Genomic DNA, 15,071 nt, shown 5'->3' with positions numbered 1-15,071 from the left:
AGAGTTTGGGGACCAGAACTGAGGTCAACACTCATTAGGCCTGATCAGGTAAAAAAAAAAAGGATCCCCTATCCTGGACTCACCATTTCGGCTCACAAATAGACGAAGTTCACTTGGGTGAGGTATAGGTGAGCTCCCTGGTCCCTTGAGACCGCCCCAGTAAACATCAATATCTTAATAAGAGGGGAGAAATTTGGGAGTTAGAAAAATTCTAAAAAAGAAAATCTCAATTTAGATTTGAGACTTGATATCTCCTTGAATGCACACTGGGCAATAAAATCTTTAAGTGTTTAAATTAGTAGAATTAATTTTAGATTGATAAAATGGAATTGTGTTTAACAGTAATTTTGGAAAGAAAAGTATTTAAAAAATTAATAGATGGAGACAGTGGAGGGTACTCTATTAGCAAATTTGATCTCATTCGGAAGTGTATTTCTCCTGCTAGACAGTTTTTTTTTGAAGTCTGCAATAGATTCTGGTACAGCTATTAGATTTTATAATTAAAACATCCTTATTCTTATTTATTACTGCATCGTTTAAGTCTTAGATTTTCTCAAGTTCTTGAATGTTGCTGCTTGCTTTAGTCACACCCAAGGTTACTGTACAAACATTGCTTCACAAACCATACATCTCTTCTAGTTGACAGCTTTTATGCCTGTAGCTTCGGAACTCATGCCTTTAACTGAAACTGATCAATACAGTAGCTACTACTGAACGTCATTAAAATGCATACACACAGACATTATGGGGCTGTTAGGGTACACTGATAGCTTCAATAGTTTCAGTTTGCTCGCCAACAGAACTATAAAAAAAGAGCTGGACTGCATGGTACAAATTATGGTTACTCGAGGTCTAGCTAGGTACTTAAAAATAATCTAAATAGCCCTTAAATAAGAACATAAAGTGCTGGAAATACTCAGCAGCTCTGGCAGCATCTGTGTAGAGAGAAACAGAATTAACATTTCATGTCTGTCACCTGTCATCAGAACCTCAAGAAGTTAACCTTCAGCTGTTACCCTCATTGGTACACATTTAACAGTAGAACACGTCATTATTGCTCCATTTTCTGAATCTACAACTACCAATACACATAAAATGCATTTAAATAATCATCAACAGCACCAAAAATAGAAACAAAAAAAATTACAGAGATACATTTGTTAAACAGCCCTCTCATTAAATTGGGAAAGTACACGACTATATTGGACCATCTCCCTTTAAAACTACCTCACACCCTCCTCAAAAAACCTGCATATGACCGATCCATCCTCTCCAGCCTCCCTTACCTCTCCAGTACTCAGTTTCATCTACTTCTGTGGCCACGTCTCTTGAAACACCCTGTTCAAATCACTCCTTCTGCAGTTCACAACTAAAATGGTCCTACCAAACTTCACGAACAACATCCTCCATGACTGAACAGCGATGCACTCTCACTCAACCATGCCTCTGCGTCCACACGGCACAGTGGCTAGCACCGCAGCCTCACAGCTCAGGGACCCGGGTTCGATTCTGGGTACTGCCTGTGCGGAGTTTGCAGGTTCTCCCTGTGACTGCGTGGGTTTTCGCCAGGTGCTCCGGTTTCCTCCCACCACCAGAGACTTGCAGGTGATAGGTAAATTGGCCATTGTAAATTGCCCCTAGTGTAGGTAGGTGGTAGGGAATATGGGATTACTGCAGGGGTAGTATAAATGGGTGGTTGCTAGTCGGCACAGACTCGGTGGGCTGAAGCGCCTGTTTCAGTGCTGTATCTATAAATAAAATAAAATTTAAAAAAACTTGGATTGACTGTAATGGCTCTCCTCTTTCACCCAGCTCGTATAAATCCCTTCATAACCCTGACCCACCCTATCCAGACAGTCCCCTCCAGCTCCAATTTTCCCTCCAAAACACTTCTGATTCAACCTGTCTCCCCACCAACGCTCTTCCCTTTACCCCACCATTGGTGACAGTCTTGATCCTACTCTTTGGAACTCCCTCCCTAAACCTCTCCATCTTTAAGAGACTTGCTCAAAACTCAGATACCCTAGCTTTTGATAATCCATCCTAATCTCGTCCTTCCTAGGTCAGCATTAGTTTTCATGACATTTATTTTTTGAAGCACCTCGGGATTTTGCTTTAACTTTTAAGTTATTGTTGCATGTTCACCACAGCAGGAAATTACGGATTTCTTTTTAAAGAAGACAAGCGTTTTGAATGAAAACAGCGTTTGAATGTTAATTCTCATTTTAGGTCAAAGAAGTTAATTTGACAAAATAGGGTATTAAATTACTGACTTAAAAGATGAGTCAGTCAGTGATCTTGGTATCAGTAACTGCTGCAAAGAAAGTTGCACCAGCAGCATTCTCCATCAAAACAGCACTTCAGGAACCAGCTACAAGCAGTCTCAAAAAAACTGAATTTAATAACCAAGTTGTTTTACTGCATTTTAATAAAACTACTTTTATCCAACCAATTATGAGTAACCTTTAAATGGTGAAACTCGGCTTGGAGGCATGGAACAGTACACAACTAGGAACCCAAAGAAAATCACAAGATGAACCTTTTGTAATAATATGGTATTGCAACAACTGCTTTAGAAATTCCCCAACTAACATTAAAGACACTTGTTATTTGGAGATATTAACAGGGCTATATAAAGTTAACACACTCTTACCTGATTGTACAAGTTGTATCTGTTGACATGGTTTTTATGGAATGTTAATTTCAGATATTGCCCAATCGCATCAACATGGACTGACTTAAGTTCCCGGGCTTTGAACCCCGTTTTTTGATTATCCGAGAGGGAAACATACCTGTAAGAACAGATTATTATATAGAATATGATATACATTAGCATTGTTTGAGATATTCACTTTATAAATTCTTTAAAAACTAGCAATTAGATAGCAAAACTTCAAGTTTCAGTTTGATGCCTGAACTAAGCAGGAATAGGAGGGAAATTAGGAAAGATGGTTGAAGGAAACTTTAAAGGGCAAGGGGAATTTTGATGGTGTAGAAGGATATCACAAGGTGGAGAAATTTAGGGCGACTGTTCCAAATGCGAAAGCTAAATGGTTGTGGACTCTATGTTGTCGTGGAGGTAACAGGGGATGCTCAACAGACCACGGTTCTATGACCAAGGTGCAAGATGTAGGGCTGGAGGACACTGGAGAAGTAGCATTCAGCAAAACTATGTGAGATCTGAACAGGACAAGATTTTTAAGTCAATATGCTAAAGGATGCGAGGAAATGGAGGTCACAAAGAGAGGATGATAGGGCTAGGATCCAGGCAACAGAGTTCAAGTTAAGAGTTTATAAAAGGATGGAGATCACTATCCATTTTTTCCCCTTATACCACTGAAACGCCCACCATATTTGTAGACAAACAATTACTCTACTTAAAATGGTCTGGGGTTACTACTACATGCACAAGTTTATTTACCAAAAGGGATGAACAATGCTAGTTTGTCTATTTACAAATTGTACATCCAAAGTACCACTTTGCATTAATATTTCAAGATACCGTGACTTTTATTCCTTCCTCTGATTATCTTTAGCTCACCCTGAAAGTTGAGGCTTGTGGGGCATATCTTTCAGTTTGCTGATGTTGCACTTTCTCTGCCAATACGCACACCAACTATTTTTTGCCAACGTTCTTGGAAGAAAATGTTACTTTGTATGTTCATTTGAAAAACTGTCCAGCAACCAAGGTGAGGTAATTTCTTCTTTCCCCCTCCCCTTCAAAACAGGTTAAAATAAAACTATTAATTTGCTCCCAGAAATGCCCTGGAGTTAAAGGCACTCACCAGGTCCACTGTTGCTCTCAGAAAGGCAGTGATGCTGAGGGGTGAAAAAAGATTTCCCCTCTCCCAAGATAATTGAATGTACAGGAAAGAATCCTTCCTTAAAAACTTAATCAAAACACAAGTAGTTTCCCTCTATCCATTTGAGCCCTAGTCCTCAAAAGGTTCACTCAGGACCTTGCAGTTTCTGTTTTTTTTCCAAACCTTGCATTTTCATCAGACTGAGTGGCAGCAATTATAATGACAGCAACTTCGAGCTCTGTTGTTAATCTGTCACAAGAGACCATATTCACCCATACCCAAGTCTGCGGAATCTGTCCACGTCGTGGGACCCAAGGTGATCCGGAAGACTGTCGCTGATGTAAAATTCAATTTTAGTTGAAATCAAGTACTGGTGTGCAAGTAACTGCAACTTGCGGATTCGACAACGCTCTACCATCTGCAGAACAATCTCCTGTGGGTACAGGCAGAATCTAAACAAACCAAATTAGAGGCAAAAATAGTTTAGACAAATGCAGTGGAAACAAATTTGAGCTAGATTTTAATGTGTAAAGTATAATATAATGTGCTTAATTAGAGATTGCTGAACGCAATGGCTATATGGGAGTGGAGTGGGGGCAAAAGAGAAATTCAGATATAAAAATCCATAAGAGTGGTTAGATATCTGAATCCCGAGATTAAATTATGCACATCAATTTCTGCCATCCACAGACTTTTGCTAAAAAAAGATATTGTACTGTTTCAATAAAGCAAGGAAAACATCAATGACAGTTAAAAATAAACATAGACAATGCCCACAATGGCTCACAGGAAGGGTCTATCTTTGATCCCTGTTGCAAAAAGGCAAAAGTATGGTTTCTGCATTTGGCCTAAACATGGCCAAAACGAAAACATCCAGCGTTCCAACTACTGATCCCCTAAAAAAAGAGACAGAACTTGCAAGCACGAATATTGGCTGGGAACAGAATTGGGCTCACCTGTGCTACAAGGAAATCAAGTAATCTACTAGCACTTGCTCACCTCTAACAGTCAATACTTGTGCAAGACATTTTAAATGTTGCACTATTTATAAAACTTCATTCCAGAAAAAGTCAACATTGCCTGCAGTGGAATGAAGAAAAGCTAGTATAGGAGGATCAGATTTATGCTATTCCATGTGTTATGTTTATTTTTGACCTTGCATGTGGAATACTGAGAACTCAGGATACTTTAATATTCAACACAATAATTTTCTCTGGAATTATGATTACTGTTTATTGTAACTATTATTGAAGATATAACTTTTTTTCCAGGAAACTATTTTCTTACAACTTCCTTGATTTCTATGTGCCATTCACCAGACTCAAGAAAACAAGCAACCTAGACAACAAGACAAGTGTGCACACGCAGACAAACAATACCATATCTGAACCTTAATCCTGCTGGGAAATATTAGCAGCAGTATTTTAGCCTCTTCCTTACCTTGGAGATCGCCAACCGTTTACCGTTGGCGCATGCACCATCAGTTCATTTGAATTATACCCATCTTCATGGCCAGAGGAGCTTATTGCAACAAATCCAATTTTGTGGGGCATTCTGGAGTTCTATGCTGCAAAAGGTCACAGATAAATGAAACAAAAGGAGTCATCACACTGTAGATTTTTCCCTGTGCAGATGTCCATATATTATTGATAAGCCAATTGGAAAAACTTCCATTTGCATAATGCCTTATCACAACTCCAAGAGAAAAAATTCTCAAAACGCCTTACTCAATTTATTTTTGAAGTGTAGGGTGTAGGCCGAAATGTTATGCTCCCCGCAGGAGTGGGCTGGGGGCTGGCGGGGGGGGGGGGGGGGGGGGGGGGGTGGGTGGGCAACACGCTCCTGTCGCCTGCACACCCCTGCTGCAATTTTTCAGCGGCAGTGGAGGTGACAAACCCCCACCTCAAACTCTTGGTGGCGCTGCTGGGACTGAAGAGCTGCTGGCCCGCTGACTGACCAGCAGCTCTTGTAGGTGGGAGTTCCTGCCTCAGAAGGGCGGAAGTCCCACCCGAGACCAATTCAGGGCCTGGGCCACATAAAATTATGGTGTGGCTTCCAGACGCGGCAGAGGCGGGCTCACCACTGACTTTTTTTGCCAATGGGTGAGGCCTCTGGCCCAACGTAAAATTCCAGCCGTAATCATGGTTACATAGGCAAAAGCGTTTGCCAATTTCTGTACAAGTTCCAAAAAGAGCAATGAGTTGAAAGACCATGTAATGCTTTCGGTGCTGATTGAAGGAGAAATGTTGGCCAAGTCCTCAACAGCACCACCCGCTATCCCTCAGAAAGTGTCTTGGGATCTTTAATGTCCACCTAAACCACGGGAACAGGCAGAGGATTCTCAATAATAGGCCTCCAAGATCATGAAAGGATTTGATAGGGTAGATGTAGAGAAAATATTCCCACTTGCAGGCGAGACTAGAACTAGGAGCCATAAATATAAAGGTTGTCAATAATCTAATAGTGAATTAAGAAGAAAAAGTAATTGGCAAGAGAAGTAAAAGTGACATGAAGAGAAACATTTTTCACGCAGCGAGTGGTTATCAACTGGAATGCACTGCCTGAGAATGTGGAGGAGGCAGGTTCAATCATGATATTCAAAAGTGAGTTAAATTGTTATCTGAAAAGGAAGAACATACAGGGTTACAGGGAGAAGGCAGGGGAATGGCACTAGGTGAATTGCTCAGACAGCCGGTGCAGACACGATGGGCTGAATGGCCTCCTTCTGTGCTGTAATAATTCTGTAATTCTGGGAATGTAACATTTCATCCGAAGGACAGCACCTCCATCACTATAGCCTCAGTATTGAGCATGAACAGCTTGAATCCAGAAACTTCTAATTTGGAGGTATTAGCGGAGATATGAGCAAGGTGACTTGGAAAATGAATTACAATATAAAATCCATACTGCACAAGAACCGAAAAACAGGAGTACGCCATACCTCCCTTTGAGTCTGTTCCACCATTCAGTAAGATCACAGCCAATCTTCTACCGCAACTCCACTTTCCCACACTATCCCCATATCCCTTGATTCCTTCAGTACTTGAAAATCAGTGTGTCTTGAATATACTGGACAACTGAGCATCCACAACCCTCAGACAGAATTCCAAAGATTCACGCCCCTTTGAGTGAGGAAATTTCTCATTCAATCACAAATGCCTGACCTCTGACACTGACCACAAGATCAAAACTCCCCAGCCAGGGAAACATCCTCCCGGCATCTACCATGCCAAGTCCTTTAAGAATTTTCTATGTTTCAATGAGATCACCTCTCATTTTACTAAACTCGAAGGAATATAGACCTAGTCGCCTCAATCTCTCATCAAAGAACAATCCTCTCATCCCAGGACTCAATCTAGTGAGCCTTTGTTGCACTCCCTCTAAGGCAAGTATATCCTTCCTTAGGTAAGGAGACCAAAGTTGTACAAAGAACTCCAGATGTGATCTCACCAAAACCCTATATAATTGCAGCAAGACCTAATTACAAAGAGCTTGAGGATAGGAGTAAAGAAGACCAACATATCACTGACTTTCCATATTACTTGCTGTACCTGCAAGTTAGCTTTCTTTGATTCTTGTACAAGGACACCCAGGTCCCTCTGAATACCAGCACTTCCCAGTCTCTCACCATTTAAAGAATATTCTTTTCTATTTTTCCTACCAAAATGAATAACTTCACATCTCTCCACATGATATTCCATCTGCCACGCTCCTGCCCACTCACTTAACCTATCTTTATCCCTTTGCAACCTCTTCACATCTTCCTCACAGCTTACTTTCCCACCCAACTTTGTAACATCAGCAAACTTGGACACATGATCCACAGTCCCCTCATCCAAGTCACAGAGTTATACAGCACAGAAAACAACCCCAGCCTGTCCCGTCTCTCCACACAGCTGAAAAACTCCAGCCCAGGCAACATCCTGATGAATCTCCTCTGCACCCTATCCAGGGCAATCACATCCTTCCTATAATGTGGTGTCCAGAACTGTACACAGTACTCCAGCTGTGGCCTAACTAGCATTTTATACATCTCCATCATAACCTCCCTGCTCTTATATTCTTTGCCTCGGCTAATAAAGGAAAGTATCCCATATGCCTTCCTAACCACCTTATCTACCTGTGCTGCTGCCTTCAGTGATCTATGGACAAGTACACAAAGGTCCCTCTGTACTTCCTAGGGTCCTACCATCCAATGTATATTCCCTTGCCTTGTTAGTCCTCCCAAACTGCATCATCTCACACTTCTCAGGATTAAATTCCATTTGCCACTGCTCCACCCATCTTACCAGCCCAACTATATCATCCTGTAATCTAAGGTTTTCCTTCTCACTATTTACGACACCACCAATTCTCATGTCATCTGCGAACTTCAGGTCATTAATATAGACTGTTAATAGCTGACGCCTAAGCACTGATCATTGCAGTACCCCAATAATTATAGTCTGACAACCCGAAAATGACCCAGTTAATCCTATTTTTTTTTTGTTGACCAATCCTCAACCCATGCGAATACATTATCCCCAATCCTGAGTCCTCATTTTGTGTAATAACCACGTATGGCACCTGATCAAATGCTTTTTGCAATTCCAAATGCACTACTTCCAATAGTTTCCGCCACCACCACCGGCCCCCCACCACCTCTTACCGACCCTGCTATAGTTATCACCTCAAAAACTCTCAACAGGTTTGTCAAACACATTTTCCTTTTCAGAAGTCCATGCTGACTCTACCCAATCTGATAATTTTCTAAGTGCCCTGTTACCATGTTCCTAATATTAGATTCTAGCATTTTCCGTAACACTGATGTCAGGTTATCTCGCCTATAGTGTCCTGTTTTCTCTCTCCCTCCTTTCCTGAATAGTGGGATTATATTTGCTACCTTCCAATTGTCCAGGACCTTTCTAGAATCTAGGGAATTCTAGAAGATCAAAACCAACTGTCTCTGCAGTCACTTCCTTTAAAACACTCGGGTGTAGGCCATCAGGTCTAGAGGATCTGTCGGTGTTACGGTCAGGGGAGGAAGGGTCGAAGGGCATCCCTCTTTTCCCTGTCCTTGTTTGACCACAACTGGTCACAGAGACACAGAGGGGGGGGGAAGAGGGAGACACACAGAGGGGGGGGGGGAAGAGGGAGACACACAGAGGGAGAGGGAGACACACAGAGGGAGAGGGAGACACACAGAGGGAGAGGGAGACACACAGAGGGAGAGGGAGACACACAGAGGGAGAGAGAGTCACAGAGAGGGAGAGAGAGACCCCCCACTTGAGTCTGCACATCTCCTTGCTGCTGCAGAGAAACACCAGCTTAAAAGCATAGTTTTGGGGTGGGAGAGGGGGGAGGCTTGTCACGAGTCAACCAGCGATTGAAACATGATAGCAGTGTTTTCTTGCTAAAAAGAATGGGTAGTTCCCTTAAACTTCCTGGGTCTTGATTCTTGCTGGGAGGAGCAGCCATTTCATCTCCACCTCACAGGCCTTGCAATGTAGGATACAGTATTGCAAATTAGGTGACCATCTTAAGCTACTAGCAAAGTCATCTTTTCTCTGTTCCTTTTTAAATTTCTTTAAAAATATATAAATTCAGTTCTGCGGTCAGCGGATTAAAGAAAATTTTCAACCAAGCACGTTGGCATGAGGTCGGCTTTTCGTCCCATTAATTTTTTAATACTACTTTCACTGACTTTCTCATTCTCACTCGACACTTGATTTTCCACTATTTCCAGAATTTCTTTGTGCCTCCTTCTTGTTTAACATTTCAGCCATTTTCTTATTCCCCATTACAAGTCATCCTACCTCTGCCTGCAAGGGTCAAATGTTTACTTTCAGTAACTCCTTCCTTGTTGCATACTTACAGAAACTTTTACAATCTCATATACTCTTACTTTCTGTATATTTATTGGTCGTTCTTTGCTGAATCCTAAAGTCTTTCCAATCCTCAGGCTTACTACTCTTTTTGGCAAGATTTTAAGCCTCTTCCTTTGATCTAATACTATCTAAGTTCTCGTTTGCCATGATTTAACCACTTTCCCCATGTTTTTTTAAATTCTTTAATGGAATGTATATTTGTTGCAAATTATGAATTCTTTCAATGTTTGCCATTGCTTATCTGCTGTCATATCTATCATTCTAGTTTCTCAATCTACCCTAGCCAATTTGCCCCTCATACCTGTGTAGTTTGCTTTGTTCAGATTGAAGACCCTTGTTTCAGGCACAACTAAAAATCACTCTCAAACTCAATATAACATATTATGATCACTCTTTCCAAGAGTCTTCTTTACAAAGTAATTAATAAACCCCATTTCATTTCACAATACTGGATTCCAAAATAGCCAGTTCCCTAGTTGGCTCCTCAACATACTGACCTTCACAGTATTCCATGAACCCATCCTCCACACTGTTACTGCTAATTTGGTTTGCCCAGTATACATGGAGAGTGAAGTCCCCCATGATTACTCTATCAACCTTGTTGCATGCACCTCTAATTTCATGATTTATGCTCCTCTTGACACTTCAGTTACTGTTACTATAAACTACTCCGATTAGTATTTTCAGCCCCTTGTTTTTTCTTAGCTCCATCCAAATGTATTGCACATCTTGATTTTCCAAGGTGGGATCCTTTCTCTTTATTGTCTTTAAACCATCCTTTGTTATCAAGATTACCCTCCAACACACCCCACCCCCGCACCCACACTCATTATTGCAAACTAAAGAGCAAATGCGGCCAATTATTGCAAAATAGGATAAAAATATGAAGCAACCAAAAGGTCCTTAAATATAAACAGGAGTTAGAAACAGAATTATGCCATATAGCCCCTTGAGCCTGTTCTGCCATTCAATTAGATCTCAGTTGATCTGTATCTGAACTCCATCTACTCTCCATCACATCTTGTAAACCCTCTCCCAAAGCAACAGGCTGCTACTTAGGAAACCTAAATGACAGGAGTTTATAGTACTGTGGAGCTAGTGACAATTCTTTGCACAAAGAAAGGCATGAAAGAGGTGAGGTATCTATCATTCACGGCAACATATAGCATTTCTATGCCCAATATAATCTGTTATTAGCTGAACAGTGTTGTGTATTGGTTAAAACTCAGCTTCCAAATGACAAAAGAAAGTCCTTTGGAAGCAACTGACATTTTCAACTCTAAAGCACAATGACCAAGCCACAATTTTGCGTGAACAATATTCAGGACAGAAATACTTAAATGACATGACAAAAGCTTGCAAATACTCACTACCAGATTTGTTCATGCCACATTAAATATCATCCCATTCAGCATAATAACTGTCCAGATGGTCTATGAAGTTTAAAAAATTTTATCTGCCAAAATGTAAACTGACCAATCAGGTGTTGTGAAAACCAACACAGGTTATGCAACAGAACTGTAGACAAAATGATCCAATTTTCAGTACTGTTCTTTAGAGTATGGTGATAGTAAAAATGGGCAAATAAATTCAATTTGACTAAAGTGCAACTTACCAGTACTATTTCAGCAATAATTAGTTTGCTGTAAGCTGTGTGCCTAAAGTTACAAGAATGTGGTTGACTCTTAAATGCCCTCTGAAATGGGCCAGCAAGCTACTCAGTTCAAGGGCAATTAGGGATGGGCAATAAACGCTGGCCTAGCTGGCGACATCAACTGCATCATCGATGCAGCTGGACGATCCGGCAGTGACATCAGCAAACTGGACGCTACATCCAGATTCCTGATGGAAACAGTAAAAGATGCCAAGCTGTACAACATCTTCAGCAACTCTGCAGATGGAGCACAGCATAAATACACCTGGTCAAGACCGGACGGGTCTGCCCATTCCAGGACTGACTTCCTTTTTGTGTCCCGTACATTCATGGTCAGATCCACTGACATCAAGCCGGTGTTCTTCTCCGACCACTGCCTCCTGCTGGCCAACTATCACTTACAGGACAACCAGCAGGTTGGCAGGAGGACATGGAAGCTGAACGTAAAACTGCTGACCCCAGAGAACATCAAGGAGCTCAAAAGGGATTACAAAGGTTGGAGAACCGTGAAACCCCTCTTTTGAGTCTCCGGCACACTGGTGGGAAGCGATCAAGGGGAACATCAAGAGGGTCTTCATCCTCAAAGGTGTTCAGAGGTATAGAGAGAGAGACAGAGGGAAATCTGATTCCAGAAAAGAATTCAGAATCTGCTCCTGCTACAGTCGATGGGGGTCGAGGTCAAGGAGGACCTCCAAGAGGTGAAGAGCCAGCAGGCCTCGCACATTGCCGTGGAGGCCTCCAAGATTGTCTTCCGGTCCAGAGATCGCTCCATTGAGTGGGATGAGATGTGCTCACATTTCTTCCTCCAAAAAGGTACACAAGAGAGCTGTGTGATCAGCAGCCTGAAGGAAGCAGATGGCTCGGTAAAGTCATCACAGTCTGACATACTAAGTATTAGCAAATCCTTTTATGCCGGGCTGTACGACATGAAGCACACGGACAGCACGGCCTCCCAGTCCTTCCTGTTATCCATCACGGAGATCTTAGATGACAGAATGCAAGAGAGTCTGGACAAACCGCTAACTCTGGACGAGCTGACAAAGGCAGTCAGGTCCTTCGAAACGAGTAAAACCCCTGGAAGCAATGGCTTACCGGTTGAGTTGTATTCGGCTCTATGGGACTGGATCGGCCCAGACCTGCTGCAAGTGTATGAGAGTATGCTTCTGGACGGCAGCATGTCACAATCCATGAGGAAAGGCATCATCACCTTCATCTACAAGCGGAAGGGGGAAGAGGGCGGAAATCAGAAATTGGCGGCCCATCTCACTGCTCAATGTAGACAACAAGATACTGTCCAAGGTCATCGCCAGTCAGGTCAAGTCTGCTCTGGAGTTGGTGATCCACCCCAATCAAACCTGCACTATACCCAGCAAGAAGTTCTCTGATAGCCTCACGCTATTCAGGGATATGATCACCTATGTATGGGATGGGGGATGGACACCTGCCTCATCAGCTTGGACCAGGAGAAGGCTTTTAACAGGATATCGCACACATACATGATGGACGTGCTTTCCAAAATGGGGTTTGGGGAGGGAATCTGCAATTGGATCAAACTGCTCTACACAAACATCAGTAGTGCAGTCTCAATTAATGGGTGGGAATCAGAAAGTTTTCCAATCAAATCTGAAGTCAGACAGGGCTGCCCTCTCTCCCGTCTTGTTTGTTTGCTGTATCGAATCTTTTGCTGTGTCCATTAGGAAGGATGGGGTCATAAGAGGGGAGACAATCCCAGGCAACGGAGGCACTCAGGTCAAAGCCTCCCAATACATGGACGCGTCGCCATCTTCTGCTTGGATACGCCGTCCGTTCGCAGGCTGATGAGCACCCGTGACCAGTTCAACCTGGCCTCGGGAGCCAAAGTAAATCGCGACAAGAGTGAGGCCATGTTCTTTGTGAACTGGGCCAACCGATCCTTTGTTCCCTTTACCATCAGGTCAAACTACCTGAAGGTGCTGGGGATATGGTTCGGAGGGGCCAGGGCATGCGCCAAAAACTGAAAGGACCGTATAGCCATGGTGAAACATAAACCGAGCATGTGGGAGCAGCATTCTCTCTCCATTGCGGGTAAGAACCTGGTCATCAGATGCGAGGCGCTCACGTTGTTCCTGTAGGTGGCGCAGGTCTGGCCCATACCACATTCCTGCGCCATGGCAGTCACCCAAGCCATCTTCCGCTTTATCCGGGGATCGAAAATGGACCGTGTCTGCAGGGACACAATCTTCAAACCTCTGGATAAAGGGGGGGAAAAAGTACCCAACGTTGCCCTCATCCTGATGGCCACCTTTGTTTGCAGCTGCATCAAGCGGTGCTTAGAACCCCAGTACGCAAATACCAAGTGTCACCATGTGCTGAATGAAGTTCTCTGTCCCCAGTGTTGAGGATGGGTCTGACCACATTGCCGCAGAATACTCCATTCAGTTGGACCGTGCCATACCACCTATCCTTCGTGGGAAAGTTTATGCAAAAAAAAACCTTTGACCACCAATCCTTCAGGCAATGGTCTGCACGGAATTTCCTCAAGACCCTGCGGGAAAAGCAGATGGCGGATCTTGTTGGATGGTTCCCCGAGCACACTGCCGAAGTAATTTGGCAGAATGCCTCATCGCCAGAACTTTCAAACAAGCACCAAGACGTAGCTTGGCTGGTGGTGAGAAGAGCCCTCCCCGTCAGAACCTTCCTGCACGCCCGGAATCTCACCGCCTCCGCACGCTGCCCTCGTGGTGGGGATGAGTCTGTTGCCCACCTCCTTCTGGAACGTGCCTTTGCAAAGCAGGTGTGGCAAGAGATGCACTGGTTTTTGTCGAGGTTCATCCCGAGCAGCTCCGCAACACAGGAGTCTGTGCTCTAAGGGCTGTTCCCAGGGACGCACAGCGAAATGAACATCAACTCAGTGAAGGACTCCCTTTGATCTGCCCTTAAACCTGCTGGTCTTCCAGTGCAAAGGGGCGTCCACGACCAAGCATTGCAGACTGGCACATTCCAAGACTAGGTGCTGAGGGACGCATTAAAGCTTGGGGCAGCCACCGCAAAGGCTCAATGGGGAAAGGCCAGTGTGTAAGGTTCTCCCGCCATAGTGAACCTGTGTAAAACCCCTCGGGCTGTATGTGTCAAAATGTTTTTTTCACTATTTAATTCCAATGTCCTTTCTTTGGCCTCCTTGTCTCGAGAGACAATGGGTAAGCGCCTAGAGGTGGTCAGTGGTTTGTGAAGCAGCGCCTTGGAGTGGCTATAAAGGCCAATTCTAGAGTGACAGGCTCTTCCACAGGCGCTGCAGATAAAACTGGTTGTCGGGGCTGTTAACACAGTTGGCCAATGTACATTGCATTTAAAATGGAATAGCAAGAACTGTGAAGCACTTCATGTTTTTCTGTATCAAAGTAGTCTGATCTCTATTGTACTTTCCGAAATGTGAAATTTTAACTGTTTCCTAATGTATTCTCGCAAATCTTTATGAATAAAGTATATTTTTGGTGAAAAAAGGCCTAGCCAGGAATGCCCACATTCCACGAATTAATAAAAAAAAAATCCTGAGTACAAGATCCAAAGTGCTTTTAATACTGGAACTGAATAAATCAGACAAAAATTGTCAGAATACTATCCACAACATGAAACCAATTCACATTACAGTACATTACCTCTATTTCGGCCTTTGGCAAAATAACCTCCTCTGACAAATTGTCTTGTCTTTGTGCATGCAAAAGGGCAAGCTGCAGAAACAAAACCCAGCTTTAATGTTCAGTCGTACGA

The 15,071-nt window shown here is 43.1% G+C and overlaps 1 protein-coding gene across 5 annotated transcripts in view; it reads right to left on the bottom strand.

The window, feature by feature from the left end:
- The window catches only part of cep104 (centrosomal protein 104), a 376,777-nt gene that overhangs the window by 360,805 nt on the left and 901 nt on the right, over nt 1-15,071 (bottom strand). For 3 of the 5 annotated variants that reach the window (XM_068017519.1, XM_068017521.1, XM_068017522.1), the window contains exons 2-5: nt 14,960-15,031; nt 5,244-5,370; nt 4,082-4,255; nt 2,654-2,792 (exon numbers count right to left, since the gene is read on the bottom strand). In XM_068017519.1, the coding sequence (XP_067873620.1) occupies nt 2,654-2,792; nt 4,082-4,255; nt 5,244-5,356 (426 nt within the window). In that variant the 5' untranslated portion in view covers nt 5,357-5,370; nt 14,960-15,031. Of the gene's footprint in view, nt 1-83; nt 174-2,653; nt 2,793-4,081; nt 4,256-5,243; nt 5,371-12,416; nt 12,538-14,959; nt 15,032-15,071 lie in introns of those variants that run through there. The other 2 variants (XM_068017520.1, XM_068017523.1) reach the window with 2 other exon arrangements.

This window comes from Heterodontus francisci, chromosome 37 (assembly GCF_036365525.1).
Source record: "Heterodontus francisci isolate sHetFra1 chromosome 37, sHetFra1.hap1, whole genome shotgun sequence".
Classification (NCBI taxonomy): Eukaryota; Metazoa; Chordata; class Chondrichthyes; order Heterodontiformes; family Heterodontidae; genus Heterodontus; species Heterodontus francisci.
The sequence above is the reverse complement of the archived record's forward strand: the minus strand, read 5'-3'. Positions and strand labels throughout refer to the sequence as shown.